General features: G+C 45.8%; 1 protein-coding gene across 1 annotated transcript; it reads right to left on the bottom strand.

Moving 5' to 3' along the window:
• Window positions 1–2,812: 2,812 nt before the first annotated feature.
• On the bottom strand, window positions 2,813–20,727 carry pkdcca (protein kinase domain containing, cytoplasmic a). Its single transcript, XM_067236408.1, has 7 exons — window positions 19,712–20,727; window positions 12,510–12,632; window positions 9,238–9,512; window positions 9,027–9,106; window positions 8,256–8,363; window positions 4,421–4,594; window positions 2,813–4,017 (listed from the first exon to the last, which is right to left on the bottom strand). The coding sequence occupies exons 1-7, from the start codon at window positions 20,498–20,500 to the stop codon at window positions 3,932–3,934; spliced, it is 1,635 nt and encodes a 544-aa protein (XP_067092509.1). The 5' UTR covers window positions 20,501–20,727; the 3' UTR covers window positions 2,813–3,931.
• Between the last annotated feature and the right edge of the window lie 1,072 nt (window positions 20,728–21,799).

The following is a 21,799-nucleotide window of genomic DNA, read 5'->3' as shown; positions in this document are numbered from 1 at the left end:
GCTGATAAACACAAGTGCTGGTTCCTAGAATACTGTATGTTGTGTGAGAGAGAGAAAGAGAGAGAGTGTGAGAGAGAGAGAGAGAGAGAGAGAGAGAGAGAGAGAGAGAGAGAGAGAGAGAGAGAGAGAGAGAGAGAGAGAAAGAAAGAAAGGAAGTGAATGACAATGGAAAAACAGCTGCATAGTTAAAAATGAAAGAGTAGACAAGGTCTGGGTAGAGAGAGAGAGAGAGAGAGAGAGAGAGAGAGAGAGAGAGAGAGAGAGAGAGAGAGAGAGAGAGAGAGAGAGAGAGAGAGTGTGTGTGTGTTGTTCTACCCCTCACGGTGGCTGGTGGCTGCACTTACCCTGTAGGCCCTGATGGCCCTATCCTGGCCCTGAGCGCTGATAACAGTAGCACTATTGTCCTCCACTCGGCAGTCTCTCTCAACCTGGCTGTATCTCTGCTATCCTGTGTCTCTGCCCTGCTCTGCTGAGAGACGACACAATGGCAGCGATTGTTGGTGGTGACTGCATGTGAACGTCTGAACATGACATCCAATCTGGGCTTCAAGTGGGCTGGAGTTGGGGGCCAGGGAGTGAGGAGAGACCAGAGAAAGTGGTACTGCACCCTGACAGTCTTTCAAGGTTTCCTCCCATTTGTCTCCTTCTCCCCCGCCCCCACCTCTCTCTCACTCTTTCTCCTCCCTCTGTAGTGCTGTTGGGCAGCAGGTATGGATGTAGATAATCCGAGCAGGTTTTACAAAGGAAGACAGTGATCCACATCATGCTATGTCAGTGTCTTAGGCCTCCTCCAGCTGGGTAGCTGTCTGTCTCTCATTAGCTGCCTGTGACCTCAGACTACCATGTCTAGCGCTCCGAGTTCTAACTCCCACCACAGCCCCTGCCTCTGCCGTCTTCCCCAACCCAGCCTTCATCCCCACTCCAACCCTCATCCCTACCTTGGCCCCAGCCCCCAGGCCAGCCCCAACCTCCATTCCCCTATCCAGACCCAGCTCCCACCTTAGCCCTAGCCCCAGCCCTCAACCCCCAACCCCAGTCCAGCCCCCAACCCCCAGCCCCCAGTCCAGCCCCAGCCCTCATGCACTGCCTCAGGAAAGGCCCTAATCCCCCAGGCCAATAAAAGACAGATGCTGCCCCTTATCTCAGGAGACACTTCTCTCGCTCTTCCTGTCCCTCACACGGAAGGATGCAAATTAGGCTCCCTCCTTTTCTCTTGCTCTTTCTTTCCTTCCACCCTCTGTTAGCATCAACGCTTAACTCTTTTTAAAACAAGCAATTTCAGACCTGTTCCTCCGACTTTAAAACCCGAGGCAAGTTTGTTTAGTTTCTTCATCAAAGCCGTGGTCTTTTGCTCAGCACACAGCAATCGTGCGCACTCATGCACACACTGTATATGCCTTCACACACACACCTGCTAAGACAGAGATCTGTCTCCAAACAAAGTCATACCATCCATCCATCACACACACACACATACACGCACACACCTACACGCACGCACACACCCACCCACCCACACATGTATGCAGTACAGGTCTGTGCAGATCTTTATACAGACACATACTATGATGTATATGTCTGATGGCTTTTGGTGACTAACTGGTCTGGTGAACACACAAACACCAACACCCACACACAAGCACACACACACACTAAGCATGAACAGAGAGTTTTAACGTAAGTCCTCATATGGAAACCATCTGTTGGTCCACCAGAGAAACAGCCCAGTCTGGTTTAACAGCTACACCAGAGATCCCAGTCCAGAGAGGACGTCATGCATGACAAGCCTCACCTAGAATATAGTGTGTGCGTGTGTGTTTGTGAGTGAGTGCTTGCATGTCTCTGTGAATCGGACCCGAACCTTCATATCCCTGTGGTTGAGAGTGGCTCTCAGTATTGGAGATGATCTCTTTGGTGTGAGGGACGTCCCCCAGTCTCACTGGTATATTATAAAAAATAGCTAGGCTTGGGTGCGAAAGTATGTATTAAGAGAGAAAAGAGAGTGTCTATGGGGGAGCGTGAGAATGAGTGTGTTTGGGTTTGGAAGCCCCTTCATTACCTGAATGTACATACGTGTGCTTGGGACTAAATGCAGACAGATTTGGACCTCATGTTGACACAAGTAGCCTCTGGGGAGGGAGAGATAAAGGTCGGTGCCTCTTAAGGATGCTCCTGGCGTGCTGTGGCCTTCCACTCCTCCTGGTTAACAACCCCTCTGCCTTTGTCCTGACTCAGCTTAGGGTCACCAGGGGCAAAGGTCAAGGGTCACATTGCTTCATCTTCACTGCAGCACTCAGACAAAAGGGCCTCACACACACCAACACACAAATACGTCATCGCAAACGCGCTCACACACTTAACACCTCAAACACACACACACAATGGCTTTCTTAAGAGCCAGGGGAACACGTCTTTCTTGAGACTTTACTTTCCTGAAAGCCTACACAGCCTGGTCAGGTCCTGCCTGGGGCCCCTGACAGCCCCAGTTTACCCCGGCCTCTGTGTCCCCCCGGCCCCCCTGGCCCCCCGGCCCCCCCGGCCCCTGTGGCACTGTCCAGCTGTATAAGGCCAGTGACCCAGGGGAGAAGCAGCTGGGCTGCAGGCTCATGCCAGCACCCTGGCCCCCTCTGCATCTCACACTCCAAATACTTCCATGACTGAAAATTGTGTTTGTTCTCAAAACACACACACAGTCACTTTCTCCTTTTTTCCCCTTTTTTGTTTCTTCCTGGAAATAATTTAGGCCTTTCTGGGAGGAAAAGAGATTGGTAAAACTCATTTCACTTATCCAGACTGCAATAGATTCCACGCGTCTCACAAGGCTTTTATTTTAGTTTTCATAAAAAAATAACAATCGCATTGCTTTGTTTATGTACATCAACAATCACCATGAACAACAAACACAAAATTAGATTGCTTTTGTACATTTAGTTGAATTCACTGTTGATTTATTAGTTTTTCACAGAGCGTGCTTTCATTGAAAGCAATAATACTCATACTCTTTGATTTCTTTCTGGTTATCTAAGCATCATTTCCATAGGAAATCAACATGGAGAGATTGTTTCCTGCCTTATCAACTGGTGATGGGACTTTAGCCAACACACACTCTTAAATAAATACATGATCAACACAGTATTCCACTCACCCAGCTCACAACACAACATTACATTTGGTCTAAAATGCTTAATCCACAAGCACCAAAGCCCATTTTCACTGTAAAGTATCAAAACCATGTCAGTATCATCTTCCATTTTTGGTGTTTTAGATGTTTCAGATTTGAAATCTTATTTCCTGACTTGCTTTTTCAAAGCAGGGAGAGAAATGTTGGATTTTTTGGGCAAAAAAGTGCTGAATACTTTTACAAATTCAAAAGACGGAGTAGAATAAGTCCTTGTTTAGTTTTTTTGGGGTAAGACATTCATTAGGTAGGTAGTAGTCTACCTTCCTGAATAGGTAGTAGTCTAATGCTTGTTCGATTATGGATTTAGATAGAGAGGTATCCTTGATATCCTCCAAACAATCATTCATGTACCTCTTGCTGACACCACTGCACATCAAGGTAGTTTGGGATTTGTAGTTTTGAGTCTTTGTATACTTAGCTAGAAAGGCAACTTCACCATCACCTGAGCAATAAGCCAATGCACTTAATAACATTCCTTTGAAGAAAACACATAAATACTTTGTTGTAGAGATGGACGGAGCATTCTAATGTTGTCACAACAGCGTTGTCAAAGCGTTATTGCACTGACATACTGAGACTTGGGTCCTCTGTGCTTGTACAGGTAGGCGTGTTTTAGCATCCGTCATCCACTCCTTCTGTTCTTCCTATCCACCAACGGAATGCTCTCTTACACTGAGTGGGCTTGGCCCTGGAGCAGACGAGCCAATAGGACGCCGTATGAGTTCTCAAGTCTCCTCCCCCTCCTTCGTTTCAGCTGCCCACTCTGATGTAGGCGACGCGTCCCTTGGCAGAGCTTAGGCTGGCAGTCCCCGTCTTGAAGTGCACAAGCTGGTGGCCTGGAAGATGAGACATGGGTCAGCCTACATGCATACGTCCATAAGGGGGACTCACCGGGTAAGAGTGCAGACAATGTAGGCTAAGGTCTTACTGCTGGGACCCGGGTTTGATTTGATGTTCGAATCCGAGTCCACGGGCCACGTCCTCCCCTCGCTCTCTCCCTTACATAAGTCCCTCTACTGCTGTCACTGTCTTTCACTAAGGCAGAAATGCCCAAACAAATGTATTTTACTGTACTGATGTGCTTCTCTCAAGCTGTGTTGTAATGTGTGTGTGTGTGTGTGTGTTTGTGTGTCTGTGTGTGTGGATGGGTGTGTAATGATGACAAACATGTGGCAACACAGGGAACTGAAACTCACATGAACACACACAAACACATTTCGCAACACGATTAACGCTCACCTGTCCAGGTGGTCTGATTGGTCAGAACGAATGCCCTGCACTGGGTGTGGCTTTCACACACGCCCATAGCCTCTGTGACGCTGAAGACTGACAGCAGACATCCTTCGTGTTCGTAGGACGGCCAGCAGCGGTAGTTCTCCCCGGGGATGGAGGCGTCCGCCACGCGCTTGTAGTCTGACAGGAGAGTGGGGGGGGGAGGGGCGCATCGGTCAGTCACCAGGGTGGAGGAACACATGCATGAGTGGGACTGGGACCCAAGGAGACAGAGAGATCAACAGAGAGAGAGAGAGAGAGAGAGAGAGAGAGAGAGAGAAATAGAAATAGAAATAGAAAGAGAAAGAGAAAGAGAGAGAGAGAGAGAGAGAGAGAGAGAGAGAGAGAGAGAGAGAGAGAGAGAGAGAGAGAGAGAGAGAGAAGAGGGAGTGTCTGAGCGTGCGCGGTGCCTGGTGGGTGCTACCGAGGCCTGTCCTGCACGTGTGCGTGATGAGCTGGCTGATTGTGTGAGTTCAGGGGAGGAAGGGGGGGGGGGGGGGGGGGGTGATGGGAGAGCTGCATTGTGTGCCTGTCAGCAGCATAGTCCCCCAAACTGCTGGGGAGCGCGAGGGGAGCATGCTCCCTGTGATCCTGCCCTTGTCGACCCCATCCCTCCTCCTCTTTCACACACACTCCCCTCTCTGCCCCCGCTAACTGTCTGACAAACATTGTAAAGGGCACTCTTCGTGACCTCTCCACAATGCATTCCACGGTTGCCAGGGTAACCGCGACCCAGGGCAGACAGGCTTCATAGAGTGACAGAAGGGGAGAGGGGTGGGGGGGGTGGGGGAGATAAATAGGGAGGGAGAGACGGAGGGGCGATGGAAGAAGCTTCCCGAGAAAGAGAAACGTCTACTCCCCCCTTTTCTCCTCCAAGTATCTCTTTCTCTCTGAGTTACTCACTCCTGCCCCGGCGTTAGCCTGGAACCTTGGGCCCCCGGCCACGACGTACAGCTCACTTCCTGTGAAGGAGCCGCGTCTTTCAAAGTCTTGGACCGCCTGCATCTTGGTCATACTGCAGGTGCTCTCTGTTACAGTATACCGGTAAGTGACTTACCGGATATACTGTAAGTCATCCATGATATGTGTTATCCAGGATAACACATATCATCTAAGCAGCACCCCTGACTGCTGATTCTGCTGGTGGGCAGCCTGCTGTCTCTTTGTTAATACTGAGGTCAGCCATCCTCTGGTTCACCCATCATGGCTCTGATTACACTCTGCATAGTCTTGATGCCTGGAAACCACACACCAGACAACCCATCCATGTCCAATTGTGTGTTTTTGTGTGTGCGTACGTGCTACAACTTGTATGTAACTTTTTTTTTCTTTTTTTTTGCCTTAGCAGCATTGGGACAATGTGTCCATAGACAATGTGCTCACTGAGTACACATTCTGTACACTCTGCCACCCCCCCCCCCCCCCCCCCCCCACACACACACACACACTCACACACACACACACACACATACACACACACACCAGTCAGTGGGTTTAACTAAACTTCACAGGTCTGGGACAATGGCACTGATGAGAAGAAGAGGGCAGCTTTTACAGTGCATCCCCCCCCCCAACCCTATACAAGCCTGTCAGTCTATAGAGCATGAGTCATTGAGTACCCTCTTACTCACAAACACACCCACACCATGGTTGGTGCTCTAACTCAAACACGCCATAATGATGGCTTTTTGGTTGGCGTTAAAGAGCATCCGACCTCCTACTGTATACTCTGGCTCCCATCCTCCTGAGAAACAGTCCCAGTCCCAGTGATTTACAGGAGAAGGTTTACATGGCTGTTTGAAGCTGAAAAAGAGGGATAGCCTTTAAATGGCAGGGAGAGCAGGGCAGGGTGTTCTGTACGATTTACAGTGCGGAGAGCACACACACACGCACACACACACATTAAATAGGCATGTACACACACACGGTCCAGCCTGCATGCGTGGCAGCAGACAGCCCTTCTCCGGGACGTAGTAAATAACCACAGCTATTAGAAGCTTTATGGGCGTAATTAATGCTTTATGGAGCTTTCGCTTTCTCTAAATGGTCGACTTAAAAGCTCCAGCAACGGGGAGAAAGCGGAAGAGGAGGCGGAGGGGTGGATTGTGTAATCGTGGAAAAAGCACATGATGTGAGGCCACATTCCATAGGGAAGCCTTCCCCAAAGACGAGCACTGGCTGCTGAATAAGATCCCGACCATGCTCGACCGCGCCAACGAGGATGGAGGCCAATCGCGGCTGTCACCGAGCAGCAGCGCAGGGAAGGGCTGATAGAGAAGGGGACAGGTGGAGAGAGGGCTGATAGAGAAGGGGACAGGTGGAGAGAGGGCTGATAGAGAAGGGGACAGGTGGAGAGAGGGCTGATAGAGAAGGGGACAGGTGGAGAGAGGGCTGATAGAGAAGGGGACAGGTGGAGAGAGGGCTGATAGAGAAGGGGACAGCGAGGAGAGAGGGGTGATAGACAAGGGGACAGCGTGGAGAGAGGGGTGATAGAGAAGGGGACAGGTGGAGAGAGGGCTGATAGAGAAGGGGACAGGTGGAGAGAGGGCTGATAGAGAAGGGGACAGCATGGAGAGAGGGCTGATAGACAAGGGGACAGTGTGGAGAGAGGGGTGATAGAGAAGGGGACAGCGTGGAGAGAGGGCTGATAGAGAAGGGGACAGCGTGGAGAGAGGGCTGATAGAGAAGGGGACAGCTTGGAGAGAGGGCTGATAGAGAAGGGGACAGCGTGGAGAGAGGGGTGACAGAGAAGGGGACAGCCTGGAGAGAGGGCTGATAGAGAAGGGGACAGCGTGGAGAGAGGGGTGACAGAGAAGGGGACAGCCTGGAGAGAGGCCCACTGCAGCAGCCCCGAGGAGGAAGGCTTGTTTTAAGCCCAGTTCTGGCCCTCGGGCTGAGGGTAGCCATCACTCAATGACTGCCTGTGTCTGCTTTTGCACTGCCAGCGGAGCGGAGCGAGGACTCATGGAGGAATGGAGAGAGAAAGGGAAGGAGAAAGAAGAGGAGGGAAGAGGGGACTCAGGGAATGTGCGAGTAAAGAGGGGGAAAGAAAAGACAGGGAGGGGTCGAGGAGGGAAAGGGTCAAACGACAAAAGAAAGCCAAGCGACGAGGAGAGAGTGGAAGAAAGTGGGTCCCCTCGCAGTGCATCATGGGATTGCTCGACCAGTCTGTCTTCCCCCTCCCCCGCAGTCTCTCTCTGTTACATAAATTGTAATCTTTTTGATCTCACTCTATTTGTCCTGAACGTATCTGACATCTGAGCTCTCCCTCGCTCCTGGATCTCACACGCGCACACACACACATATACTGACACACATACACACTCTCTGTCTCTCTCTTTCCAACGCATTGACACATTCTTTATATATTTCTCTCTCTCTTTCTCCCTGATTGTCAGTCTCACAAACTCTTTCTAGCTCTCTCACACAAATACATACACAATGGCTTCATGATTATCCTGTATTATCTACCATTATCAACCCTGCTGTCCGTAAGCAAGGTCACAACCTGGACCATATGCAGTCTGCAGAGGAACACATCAGTGTACAGGGCCAGACCAGGACATAAGATCTAGGGTTACTTTACTTGATTACACTCTATCAGGCCTCTGCTCTAAGACATAGGTGGATGTAACTACATTAGAACGTTATCTCACAGGAATGTATGTAAACGCTGGAGTGATTATAGCGTGAGACCTCAACAAGTGAGTGAGAGTAGTTATTTGTGTCTGTGTGAGTGGGTCAGCATGTGTGTGTGCGTGAGTGGATATGTGTGTGTGTGTGTGTGTGTGTGAGTACTCACCAGCTCTGTGTGCCTGAGTGTTGTTCTGCAGATAGAACCCGTTTCTGTACTGGTGCAACACATTCTCCAGCTGGACCAGCGTCTCATCCATCCCCCAGACCAGCTCCCCTGAGACCGCAACAACTTAGGGTTAACATTCCTTCACAGTGTTGTTTACACATTACAAATCCTACAGACCATTGTTGCACTGACATTAAAGCATACCATTGTAATAATGCAGTGGACAAACACAAATGCTATGCAAATACCCAGACTAAACATGTGATGTAAGGTCTTTGATCGGAGGACATGGGACAAAGGCCGTGTTTGCTTTTGACACACACACACACGTATGCACACACACACGCACTACTGTGATGGTTGTTATGCTCTCTGTATGAGTATACTGACTGACTAGGGAAGATATGATCACATGAGCTGGCCTCTAATCCTACACAACTGACACACACACGCACACACACACACACACACACACTGCTGCCCAAAACGTCTGCGCCTTCACGGCTTGTTGTGTCCCAGAGGAACAGATTTCAAACCCTTTGCTGACATACCATCATCCTGATGAGCAGATAGATAAAGAGATGAGAGAGAGAGAGAGCGAGAGAGAGAGAGAGAGCGAGAGAGAGAGCGAGCGGGAGAGAGAGAGGGGTGGGGCAGGGTGGGGGAAGATAACTAGCTCTGGGCTGTACAAGTTTTGTGGATGAAATGATGTAGCTCCCTCACACAAGCACTCAAAATCTTGAAGAACTAGATACACAGACACACACAAACCTGTAGAGTTGACTATCTTGTCCAGTAAGGGTCTTAGTGCGGGCGGGGCACTGTGAGGCAGTAGGTATGTGAAAAAGAACCTGGAAATAAACATTAGATTAGTGCTAAATTAACTTTGACTTCCTGTAGATTACCTTTAGTCAACATACAAACTGTCATTTTAACAATCTCAACCAAAATATCCAGTCTCTCCTTTATTATTCGACCTTACCTGTATGCATTGTACAAGTTCCTTTTCTCATTGATGCCAACACAGCGCCCTCTGTTGCAGGGGAGGGTGAAGTTGCGGGCGGGAAACTCCATGACGCAGTCGGAGGGGGAGAAGGGGGAGCAGGGGGCCTCCTCTGTGCTGGCATCGTCCAGGTCTGTGACCTTGAGCTCCCCCGCCACCAGGACAAACTGGCGCGGCCTGAAGTCCAGCAGGGTGACGGAGCCCAGAGGAGAGTGGGCCAGGTAGTGAAGCAGACGCACCAGACTCAGACAGATCTATTGAGAGCAAACACGTGCAAACGCTGGTTAGATTCTCAACTATGTCCAGTCAGCTTTATACAGATAGCGTGCAGAAGTATAGCTACACTTCAGGCAGTCGAAGGACAGACACAGAAACAGTTGTGTCTCATTTATTTGGTTCTCCTCTTTCTCTCGAACCAAATTCTTAATTCTCTCCTCCCGGACCTGATGCAGTTCAGCTGAGACCTGTTTGTTTAGTAATTGTATGGTCCTCTTTTGGAACACAAGTTTAGTAAGTCCCCATACTCCTCTATAGCTACTTATAAATCTCCAAGTAAAGCACTTCAGTGTGTTCTGGTGTGTTGGGGATTGTGCTTGTGTGTGTGTTTGTGTTTGTGTGTGTGTGCATGTGTGTTTGCTCGACCCAAGGATAATCCATTCCTCATTGTTTCCAGGAAACAAGGGTAGCAACTGGGGCTGGGAGGGGCATGTGAAGGGCAGGACTAAGACCCTGACACAGAGACTCTAAACCAAATATCACTGTGTCCCCAGGAACAGACAGAAGGAGGAAAGACAGAACGAGGGGTTGAGAAGAGGAGAGGAGGAGGAGCCCAACAGCTCAGTCCTCATTCAGGCGAGACAAAAGCTGTTTTTAATGTACTGGGGACCAGGAGAGAGTGTGAGAGGTCAGTCTTGGACCATGGAGTTCTAGTGTATCACTGAAGGAGAGAGGGACAGAGAGAGACAGAGTGAGAGAGAGAGAGAGAGAGAGAGAGAGAGAGAGAGAGAGAGAGAGAGAGAGAGAGAGAGAGAGAGAGAGAGAGAGAGAGAGGAAAGAAAGAGGGAAAGAGAGAGGGAAAGAGAGAGAAAACAAGAGAGAGAAGGAAGCGAGTAAGGGAGTCTAGCCTAATGCTTAAGAAATGGGTCAACTTGAACACAAATGATTATGAGCAATAAGAATATGATTGTGTATGTGATTCATCGTTTTCTCCCATACAGCTATGATCTAAGTGCAAAAATAAATAATAAAAGCACCCGATGTGTCCGCCGTAGTACGTCAGCACAGGAGCACACGCTACTTATGATAATCATATGTAAATGAGGCTCGGCTAGGGTTGTGGAGGTGACGGGGGAGGGGTCCAAGGAGGATGTGGGTGTGCCTCGCTCGCTGACAGCGTCTGTAGGCCATGAAAGGCTTCGTCAACGCAGACAGGAAATGGCGACGGACCTAAATGGAGCGTTTGAAATTCAGTGGTTTTCACTGCACACGTCCCATGAGTCTATCAACGCCTCAGACGAACTGCAAAATATCTGACGAAAAGGCTTTTTTCGTAATCATTCGTATTTGTACACTTCTTTTTTCCGCGTCCCGTTGCAAGGGAGGGAGGGAAGGAGGAGAGGAGGGAGGAGAGGGGGGGGAGGGTGTAATAACCGACGCGTTGGGGGAACGGGAACAAAGAAACAACCTCCGTCCCCTGCACATTTAGATGGTCTTTGTTGATCACATGGTGAAAGACGAATATTCTCCCTACCGTTTTCCATCCATATTCCCTCACTGCATGACAGGACAAGTCACAGAAACAACAAGACATCTCAATGAAACACAGGTATTTCTCTCCAGGGTCTCTCCAAATCCTTCTTCTACCATCGTGCCAGTTTTCAAACCGCCTGGTCAGTTGCGGAACCATTTGGAGAAGACAACTGATGTTTACGGGGGAACTTAAAGTGATCTGACAGACTTTTCTGTTCCTCTAAAACAAAGGAACAAGCAACAGAGAAGTCTTTAAAAGTAGGTATTTCATGGCCACTGTTTAAAAGGGAAATTTATTAAAAGGGACATTTATTGTACACGTGCTAGGCATTGGTATCCTCTGTGGAAGCACTCACGAGTCTGGAAACTCTTCTGGCTGTCGTTTGAGACTCAGGAAATCAAAATGGAACGCTACCTCAATGTATATATTTACCAGGCAGATGTAATTTCAGATAGCTTACTAGCCAAACTGTAAACGGCCCCTCTGTGTTGGTGGAGGGGTGTCCCACTGCTATAAAGGCAGTGTTGTTGTAACAGAATGAGACAAATGATGCTGGGTGATGACATGTTGAAACGGTGTGGTGTAGCGTTGTGGAGGACAGCAGTGACACGTATAAGGATGTGTTGAGCTGTACTGGATGTGTCAGTGGTAACACTAGGGGTACGGGGACTCCTTTCAATGTAACACTCAACCCAACCCAGTGTTACCCGTAGTTACCCCTTGTTACCCTGAGTTACCCTGTGCCACCCTGTGTTAACTGTCAAATGTAACAGTAGTCTGAGGGGTCGCACGACTCCCTGACTTCACTTGGAGGAGAAGCTAAGTTCTTCTGATCGTTGCATGAAGAGGAGAGGAGAAAAAGAGATGAGTGTAAGGGTAAATGAGTCAGGAGGAAACAAGGGAGAGAGATGGGATGAAATTAGGATAGGATAGGGAAAGCGGAGGAGGAGAGGACTCGCGGGTGATTTCATGAGTGTTTTAGCCCTTCAGTGAAGCAGGCATTCCCCTCCAACCCACCCAGAGGAAGTTATAGGAAGCAATTCGAGTGGTGCTTTAGCGATAGTGACAGACAAACAGACCAGGCCCTGCAGCCAACATGCCCAAGCTGCAGACTCTCAGGAAACATACTGGAGCAAAAAGCTCTGGCAATACCATTGTACATTCTGTAGCTAATTTAGCAGCAGGCAAGGCTTGCCTGGCTCATATGTCCTTGGTAATAGAGAAACCTTAACAAGTCTGAAAAAGGCAAATCGTTCATTTGAGCCACCCCCAATGACCTTGAGTATAACTTTCCAGCATGGCCATTCTTCTGACCAGACTTCTGACTTGCATTATATCAAAACTAAGTTTGAGGTGGTATTTAGGTCCTCATTCCAGCCATCTGTGACATGGGGGTACACGTGTGTGTTTGTAGGCGTGTGTGTGGACCAGAGGGTGTCCAGTATGTCCAGTACATGTCTCTTTTTGTAAGCGTGTGTGTGTGTCTCTCTCTCTCTCTTACCCTGAAGCGTTCCTCCCACGAGGTCTGGAGCAGCTGGATCATCTCCAGAGGACTGCCCAGCTCCGTGATGGCTGTCACCGTGTCCTGAATGTCATTGCTGTCCTGGTAGCAGTAGCCATACAGCTGAGGAGACGCAAGGAACACACTCATGTTAGGCTATTAGCACAACGTAACCTCCATGTTGTTTCTAACTCTGGCTAATCCTCCATTACGAACAACTGAAGAGAAGAGAGAAGTGACCAGGAATGGCCCACATACTGTATGCTTACTTCATGAAAATAATTGAATTCCCGAACCCTTCAACAAGAGCTAAATTCTGTTTTAAATGTGTCGTGTTACAACGTTTTCTTGCAGGACATGAAATAGTGTTTAGCTGTTGCTTTTGGATGATTTTAATGGTTTACTCTCCACAACGTGGCTGAGGTGACCGTTGAGGCGAGTCTGGATGCTTGCTTGCAGAAACATTTGCTTTAGCTAATTTGTGCCAGAAGAACCAGTTAAAATTAGAGGGCATGAAATTTAATCTTAAAGGATAACAATCAACATAGTTGTAAACTATACCACCAGGAACTCTGAATCAAAGAAAATCCACTGACCAAGAAAAGCGGAGAGGGTGGCATACCAAAGTAACTCTCAATCTTCCGCAAGAAAGTATATTTTACGTTTATTTTGTGAATATATTCAGTCCAAAAGTGGAAAAATGGCTTCCTGCTCTTTGATCTGTGTTTGTTGGCAGTTTGGGTGCGTCTGAAGAGATGTTTATGGATGTGGTGCATGACGGGCAATCTGAGGTGGCCTCGGGCACTGCCAGCCCTGTGGGTGAGGAGGAACAGCCAGCGGGCAATGCCTGGAACTGTGCCCCCTCACCCCACCCCTGGGTCCTGCCTGAGGAGTGCATGGGAGTGTCTAAACCAACAACACCTCTCAGATCTACATGAAATAAAAACAAGCTTACATTTCTGTTTTAGTTGCAGAGCATGGCAAAAAATATATATATTTTAGCCTGAGCAATACAGCTCCTCAAATGATTTTACAGTAAGGCTGTTCATGTGTGTGATTTATCATATGGCACTTTCTAGAATATGTGGAAAAACTATTATTAAAAAGTTTCAATTCCCTTAAATGACTAATGTGTGTGTTTGCATGTGTGCGCGTGTATGTATGTGTGTGTGTGTGTGTGCACTGACGTTGATTGTCAGCACATTCTTGTGTGAGCATGACTGCGTCAGGGCTGTGTTTTCTTTCCATGGCAGACCCCTCAGCTTCCCTGGTTTCTCTGAGATAACAGTTGCATGCCGGGATACTGTTTGCGTTTGCATTGGATTTGGTGCCATTTTATCTGGCTTGGGTTCAAAGGTCATTCACCTTTTTACTTGTTACACTTCTACTTGTTTTACCTATACTTGCATTACTTCGTAAATGTGCTTTGCTGCTGACAGTTTTCCAATGTTTACAGTACTCCTGTATATTTCAACTGCAACTCAACATATCCAAGACCTGGAGCCTGTGGAACTAGAAAGTGTGTGGGGTGAGGTAAGTGTGAAAATGCCAGCAGATATTTTTTTAGGGCAATCAACAGTAGTAGGCCTGGCAGCTCTCAGGGAGCTTGGCTGGAGGGGAGAAGTGAGTCAGCTTAGTTGCCAGGCAATAAGGAAGGGATGGGGAATGGGGGAGACCCACACACTCAGACTTAAAGAGATATACTGCCCAAAGCCAAGGTTGTAACTAAGGCTAACTAGGCAAAGGAAGCTGAGCCTCCATACCGTATATCTTTATTTGACATACTGGAGTGTATGGTTTTAATCGAAGAAAGAAATAACAGCTGAATTCTGCTTATGGTTGTCATGTCAGTAGCAGACAGACAGGTCCCTGTCAAGTGAAGGCGGTAGCTCAGCTACAGTATACATAAGACTTGAAAACATTTTAGATTTCAATACAGTATTTCTGTTTGGGGCGTTATTAAATCTTAAATAAGGGAGGGGGCCTAGCAGGACCTGGCTGGATTTCTGGCTGGCTGGCTGGCTGTTAGCCCTCAGCCACATTCATTTTCACCAGGCCAGGATCCTGGACAGGGATCAAACCAGGGGCAGAGACAGCCATGTTTGTCCAGAGATGAAGCCCCCAGCATCTGCCAGGGCCCAGAGCACACTACTGCTCCTCTGTAAGCCCCAGGTCACAGGAGGACTACGGGGTGTCTGGCAAACAAGACCTGCTCTCTAACACCCACATGATACTAACTGGCTCTCTGTTACAGGAGGGGATTGACTGTAAGCTCCAAATGTGTTTTAATTTCCCTCACAAATCAGGTAAGCTGAGGAGTAATAAGCTACAAATTATTATATGTGGCAATTTATTCAGAGGTTGTGCCAGGTCAGTGTGTATTTTAAGGATTTAGTTTCTTGCCAGTGTGTGTGAATGTGTATGAGTGTGTGCCACTAATCAAAAGTGTTTCAAAAGTTGTTTTGTGTGTAGCTAGGGTACATATCGTATGACGTTAATGGTAGAATTGGTTATGCCTTGTTTTAATCAGAGTCTTGGAAGTAGTGCCACTGGCAAAGAGAACAAATGTCATTTTCTCCTTCCATATGAATTGATCCTTGTACATTAAACAGATTTGAGACTTATGATGCAATAAAAAAGGGCGGGTGAAATCCTTAAAACTCAAGGTTTGGGTGCATGAAGGGCTTTTAAAAGTTTACAGTTTTGATGATTACACACTGTTTATTCCTTTTTCCTATGTGTAATTTGCCTTACTTCATATTCATACACATCAACATGATTACGACAGAGGGTTTGGGTTGCTAAGACCTATGACTATTAGCACTCCTTTGACGACTGGGCAAACTACAATAAACAATAACCTTTGTATCCTTATTTGGCACAACATACTATGAACTGGACCTTTAAGCACACTCACACTTGATAGCTAGGAAATTGAGAGAATAATCATAGAGCTCTTTTTTTCCTGCAATATATATTACAAACGTTGTCCCGCAAAAGAGAAACAGACAGGGGTAGCGGGGCTAACTTCAGGTCTTACGAAACGGAGGAATTCCTTCCAATACTCTGGAGCGATCTTCTAATTTCCTCCAAAACCACATCAAAGGTTCTCTCCAAGGGTTAACACGAGCTGGCAGATCTATCTGACCTGGACATGTCTGGTCTGGAACTCTAACACAGGGAAGTGGTTACACAAGGGTTAACCCCATGGTAATGGTGTGGGACCATGTATCTCACCACATCAAATGGTGCTTCTATAATTATCCCCTATAATAACAGAACTTTTAAATTATATTTTCTAAAACAAGAAACTGTCTTTTGAAGATATTAAATGTTCAAAGAGCTGAATATATTGTGTAAAATCACATGATTTGGTCATTTTTAAATGTTTAAAAGATGCATGAATGTGAGTACGTAGAAAATCTCACAGAATTAAAGGAATCCTTGATGGAACCTCTCAATTTCTAGGTCTAGTCCCTGGGATCTACACGGATCCATTCTGCTCTGTGTACAGAGAGGGAAACCAGAAACTCAGGCCTCAGGAGCCATGGGTCCAGAGCAGAGCGTGATCAGAACCAGGGCAAGGCTCCAGGGGCTCAGGGGGGCCGTGGACCACATTTGTGTGGCTATCCCTCTTCCACCTCTAGCTTCCTTCCCCTGGAAGTCAGAGGTTAACGTGTTAATCCTGCTCTTAATTGCAACTGTGTCTCCAGCTGACTTCACAGGCATACACCCCCCTTCCTCTGCGCTCTCTCTGGTCTCTCTCTCTCTCTCTCTCTCTCTCTCTCTCTCTCTCCCTCTTCTCTTCATCCTTATACTGAGGCCAGGTTTTTTTTGCGTCTGGGATGATCAACTTTCACATTGGAAGATGGAGGGGGCGGGGAACGGGTGAAAGAATGACAAGATAATGTAAATATAATCCAGAGCTCCTGGCTCTAATCGCCCTAATCCAAACACACTCACAGACACATTCATTTCTGCACATGTACATGGCCATTTCATAAAGGCACAAATGCACACACACCAGCCCCGTGAAAGATATGCCTTTATCCCTTAACCGCCCCCCTCTCCTTCCTGCCTTCCACCTTTTCCCTACCACACACACACACACACACTCACAGTTCAGACAGCGCCTCTGGTTATCTCCCTCTCTGATCTGTTCAAATTCATCTTGTTCACACTCAGGCTAACAAGGAGCAGGTCAGAGAGAGTGAAACACGCCCGCTGGTGTGAGAACACATGTCTAGTCCAGCCCTAGCTTCACTTTAGTCATCTGGATCCGAGGGCCACCCTAGTGATGCATTTCAGGGAAACTGGGAACTTTGATGGTAATGACTCTTTCAATGTCCTTGTGATGCATTTTTATCTTAGTGGTATTCACTATCAACTACATGGCTTTTACACTTCAGGTTTTATATCTTAAGAGAGCATTTTAATGCAGTTATTTTTACATGAAACAGTTTTTCAAACCATACTGTTTTGCTATTGCAAAACAGTTCCTAAGGTATACGGTGCAGTACTGAAGTTATGGTCGCTCTCTGCTTTCAAGGCCAACTCTGAGGATGTGCTGAAGGATTCTCGACCTGTCTCGGCATATTACGTTTTTTGTGTTATTCTTGGACAAGATCTTTCTACAATTCAACTTCCGCCCAGTTTGAAACGTTCTTTTCCTCATTCTTACTATTTACTTGTTCTGTTGCTACCTCTAATAGTGGATTTGTTCCCTGTGCAAGAAAAAAATAGAATTTGCCCAGGAGCTGGTTTACAGTTTTCTATTCCTGGAATATTTATAACGTATTCAAGAAGAAATAATACTTTCCTGTCAGATTGTACAACATTTCTGTTTATGTTAGCATGATACAGTATGAGCCTATTCTCGTAAAACATCCATGTATTTTGTATTCCACAGTGTTCTCAAATAAATCAACTTGGTAGTATTCACTTAAAACAAAAAGAATACAAACAAACTGTATTTTTCATCCCCCCACAAATGCTGGTCTGTACGATTTGCATGTACATGGGTATGTGTGTTTTATGAGTGCGTGCATGCATGCATTGAGCAAGCAACTATGCATACGTATGTGTGTGAGAAAGAGTGTGAGTGTATGAATGTGTTTGCGTGTATAGCATAAAACACATAAAAGCCTGAGTAGACATAAGGAATGTGTGTATGACCTTTAACCTTGACTGTAGTCTTACTTCCACTACCACATATTAAATGTGAACCTAAAAAGTACTTTTATAACATACGCTGGATATCGGTAAAAGACGGGTTTAGATGTTGATGTGCTGTCTTTCCTGACTACAACTGTGTAGGAAACCCAGTGAGTAAACCTAATTAAACATTAATTATGAAAGCACAAAAAACATTTCAATGTGCTGCCATCAAAAACAACAACAAAAGTTAGGTTATGTGTATAAAAAATAGGTTTAACCTGTAGTCTGTTTCAAAAAGTGACAATACTTGTTTACCAATTTTTTACTTTACCTACAGTATATAGTAAGAGGAATATTGTCAAACCGAAATTAACCATTTAACAAGTTGCTTTAATGTATAGTAAAAAGAGAAGTACCCTTTATAAATTGTGATTGTGTGACAGTTAAAAATATTAAATGTAGGCTTGTGTGTTTGGCTTTTATAAGTGCTAAAGCTGAGTGAAATGTAAATATAGCCACACTGTTAAACTAAGCTACAGGTTTCTTTAATATGGATCCCAACCTCAGGCTTTGGGGCTGGATGACAAATTAATCAAGGGTTTTTGTGAATTATAAAAGACTGATACCTAAAATAAAATTGTACATACAGTAATTATAATTAACCTTGTGTTCAGTGCAAAATATGTTTGTTCAGCTAGCTATGTATCTTGTTGTTAAAAGTTGGCTATAAGGCCAAAAGGACCATTCTCTTGGGAGCTTTTATTTGACCGCTGTAAATCTGTGTGCTTTTTGTGTGTGCTTGTTTTTAATAATTCTACCATGCATGATAATTTGGCTGAGAACTATTGCAATACAGGAAGTTCAGGATAACTGCTACAATACCTAATTTGCGAATGCCATTGTCCACCTCTAAAGAGGTTTTGCTTTTTGCCTTTCTATTTTAATTAGAGCGCTGCACAGCAGGGCTCATGCTGAGTATATTACAGTAAAAAACGAATTCCGCTAGTTGCAAAAAGCCTCCAGTTCAGCAGTTGGCTCAAGTGCCCACAACACCCTTTTGAGTCTGCACCCTGTGAGTTGATTATAGTCTAGACGATAAACCATTTTTTAATAACCACAGACTGACCTTTCAATTTAGGAAACCTTTGGGCTCCAATGACCTGTGTAGCGCTACAGAAAATTGAACAAGTAAATTAATAATAGGCTAGTCGATATAGATCTACAATACTTTTACGGATAGCCTACCTTTTACGCATATGAACAGCCTATTATTACGTTTAGTCATTTTTAGCAGACGCTCTTATCCAGAGCGATTACAAACATTTACACACTGAGGTGTATAGAAAGAACAGCTGTATCGTTTTTAGCTTAGGCCTATGTTTACGTGAGTGAGTTGATAAAAGATATGCCACAGCAGAACTTACAAATGAGACTCCGAGGTCGATGAACACTGCCTGGGGTGGCGCAACAACTCACGCGCCAGATCTGCAACCCCGCTGATAAGCTTAAAATCGGCAATGTAACAACTCAGCAATGGCTCTCTCTCAAACACATTCTATTAATCAGTCTCTACGAGTTGTACCACACGCATGCCTCAAACGCATCAATCACACCAATATTTTGCTGTGGTTACTCGACTGCTGCAGGTTCTGAACGGATTTCAATATACTTTATGAAAACTCACAAATGTTTGAAGGGTTATTTAGACTACATGTGTTACTTCTAACACAAGAGGAGTGAATTTTCACACCAAAGGTATTTGGTCATTAAGGAGGAATGACTGATGTCTTTTGACTTCCTTATTAGACTACTGCAGGACAAACGTTTTTAAATTAATTGGTAAACTAAGGCAATTGTTGTTGGGTTATTTCTTTTGAAGAAATATTGATAGTGACTTTAGACCTTTGGATATTACTTTACAGTGATATTATAAAAAAATAAAATGTTAACTGATGTTTTCTTCTAGCTAAGAGAAGACACAAGACACTACATGATTATGGACATGTGAGATAATCTAACACCGATTTGTAATGAATGAAGATTACCTTTAAAATATTGGGATGTTGCAACCTCTCCATCAGCGTCATCTCTTTCACTATTTTGAAGGAGGCAAGTTTGTAGCAGTCTCCGGATGAGCCATATTTCTTTACGCAATTTTCCATATCATGTCCCCCGAAATCAACAGATTTCAGAGCCACTGAGAAGCTGCTGTTGAGAGCTGCTTTGTACACAGCCTTTGTGTAGCCTGAACCCAGGTACTGCACATTAGTCACGTTGTCAATGCTGCTGCAGCCAAGCATCAGTGTACCGTTAATGCTCCTTGAATAAATTGAAAAATCTTTCCGTGATTTCACGTGGAGGTATGTCGACGGAGAAAGTCGATTTTGAAAACTAGTCTGTCGATTATCAATTCTATCAATGACTTTGACAGGGTCCCAACTGTGCCCTGGCTCTAAATCCATCAATCTTCTACGCTCCAGCGGGCGGACTGGGTTTCCAGTGCCCGGCCCATGTGCTTGGCGCCGACGGTACTGGACAACCTCGTCGAACCTTTCTTGTATTTGCAGCTGGAGATCGTGGAGGCTTCCTGTGGCGGATTTACTGTTAGGCTCAGCAGCCGTTTCGGTGACTGGTTCACCGAGGTGAAGCTGAAAGTCGCCCGTAACCCGTTGCTGTTTTTCGTGGTAGTACCGATGTGCTCTATTTCGGTTTTGGTGGTGCTCAAATCCTGGTATATAGAGCAAATTCATAAGAGTACCTAGAAAAAATGAAAGGCAAAAGCCTGCCGCGACCATAATCTTTCTGCGCTTCATTATCAGCTTTATTAATAACATAAAATATCTTTGTCCTCAGCTCCAACCCCCGCCTACCAGTCTAGCACCTCTGCAGCGGTGCCCGAGTCCACAGTGTGCTTCAAAAAGAAATGGATATTCCGATGCTGATAATGATGCCGAATGCGCTGTGATCACGTCTTCATCTTGAAGTTATGATTCATGCAGCCACGCAGTATAAGGATCCACCCCATATAAGGTTGATCATGGTGACACTTGCCTTCGCAGACTGCAACCCCCCCTCTGTAGCCCGTGCACGCATCAGGCAGGGGTGCTTGCTCAGACTGGAAGCCCCTGAGCGACTAAACAAGAGACGCGAGTGATTGACAGACTACGTCGTCATGCAGCGGTGTGATGACTGTAGTTCTTCCATCATTCCACTTGTACTTCCAATACGTCCAGAACGGCAGCGGCAAGACCACACTTCCCATGGTGCAAGGGGAAAAGCACCAAGGACTTGCCAGCAAACCAGCAGTTGTGGGGCGGTCTTTTGGTTTTCTTCGAGCTGCCGTTTCGAGTAATGGCACGCTCCGTAACTGCCCACTAAAATGAATGATGAAAACGCATTAGTTGATGGACATTCATTAGACAACTACATACACAGCTTTGCTAAGGCGTCCTAGGCAGCATTTGTTAATGTGAACGTTTTTTTGTTTTGTAATTTGATTTAGGCCAACTTTGAAACATTTTATCATGATAATTTAGGCCTATCACTCAAACTTTGTTTATAGAAACTCGCAATTGATAAGTACAACAAGAAAGATAAATCTTGCTCTTAATGGCTATGTTTTGAGTAAAGTAGCCTAAGAATAATGGATATGGCATGACTTTCTTTTATTCTAAATTAAAGATGTTGGCTACATAGAAGTCAATTTGAGTCTATAGTTAGCTAGAATTAACATAAGAACACTTGATGTTTTCAGCAAGTATTTAATTAAGCTAACACTTTTGGATTGTATTAAATCTTCAACCTCTGTTTTAAATTGATAAAGAAGTCCAGACTGCTTTCAGAGTGGTCTGCAAAGCCCTCAGTTTTTTTGGAAAGAAAAATGTGTACTATAATTATGTCTCTGGGGTCGGAGAAGTAAAACTCTAAATTAAAAGCAGACATTACAAAAAACGGAGTAAAAAAACGGATAAAGTAGTGGACGCCAAGCTTTGTACCTTTTTTGGAATTTAACTTTAGCTAGCACCCCAAAACAAATCCCGTCATGTTTGGCCACAGTTATTCGCTGAATGACTTGCCAGCAACGTTTTACATAAATGATACACCAACGACCCTTTTTTATTAGACACAATCAC

This window comes from Osmerus mordax, chromosome 5 (assembly GCF_038355195.1).
Source record: "Osmerus mordax isolate fOsmMor3 chromosome 5, fOsmMor3.pri, whole genome shotgun sequence".
Classification (NCBI taxonomy): domain Eukaryota; kingdom Metazoa; phylum Chordata; class Actinopteri; order Osmeriformes; family Osmeridae; genus Osmerus; species Osmerus mordax.
Note: the sequence above shows the minus strand (reverse complement) of the source record. Positions and strands in the feature narration are given on the sequence as shown.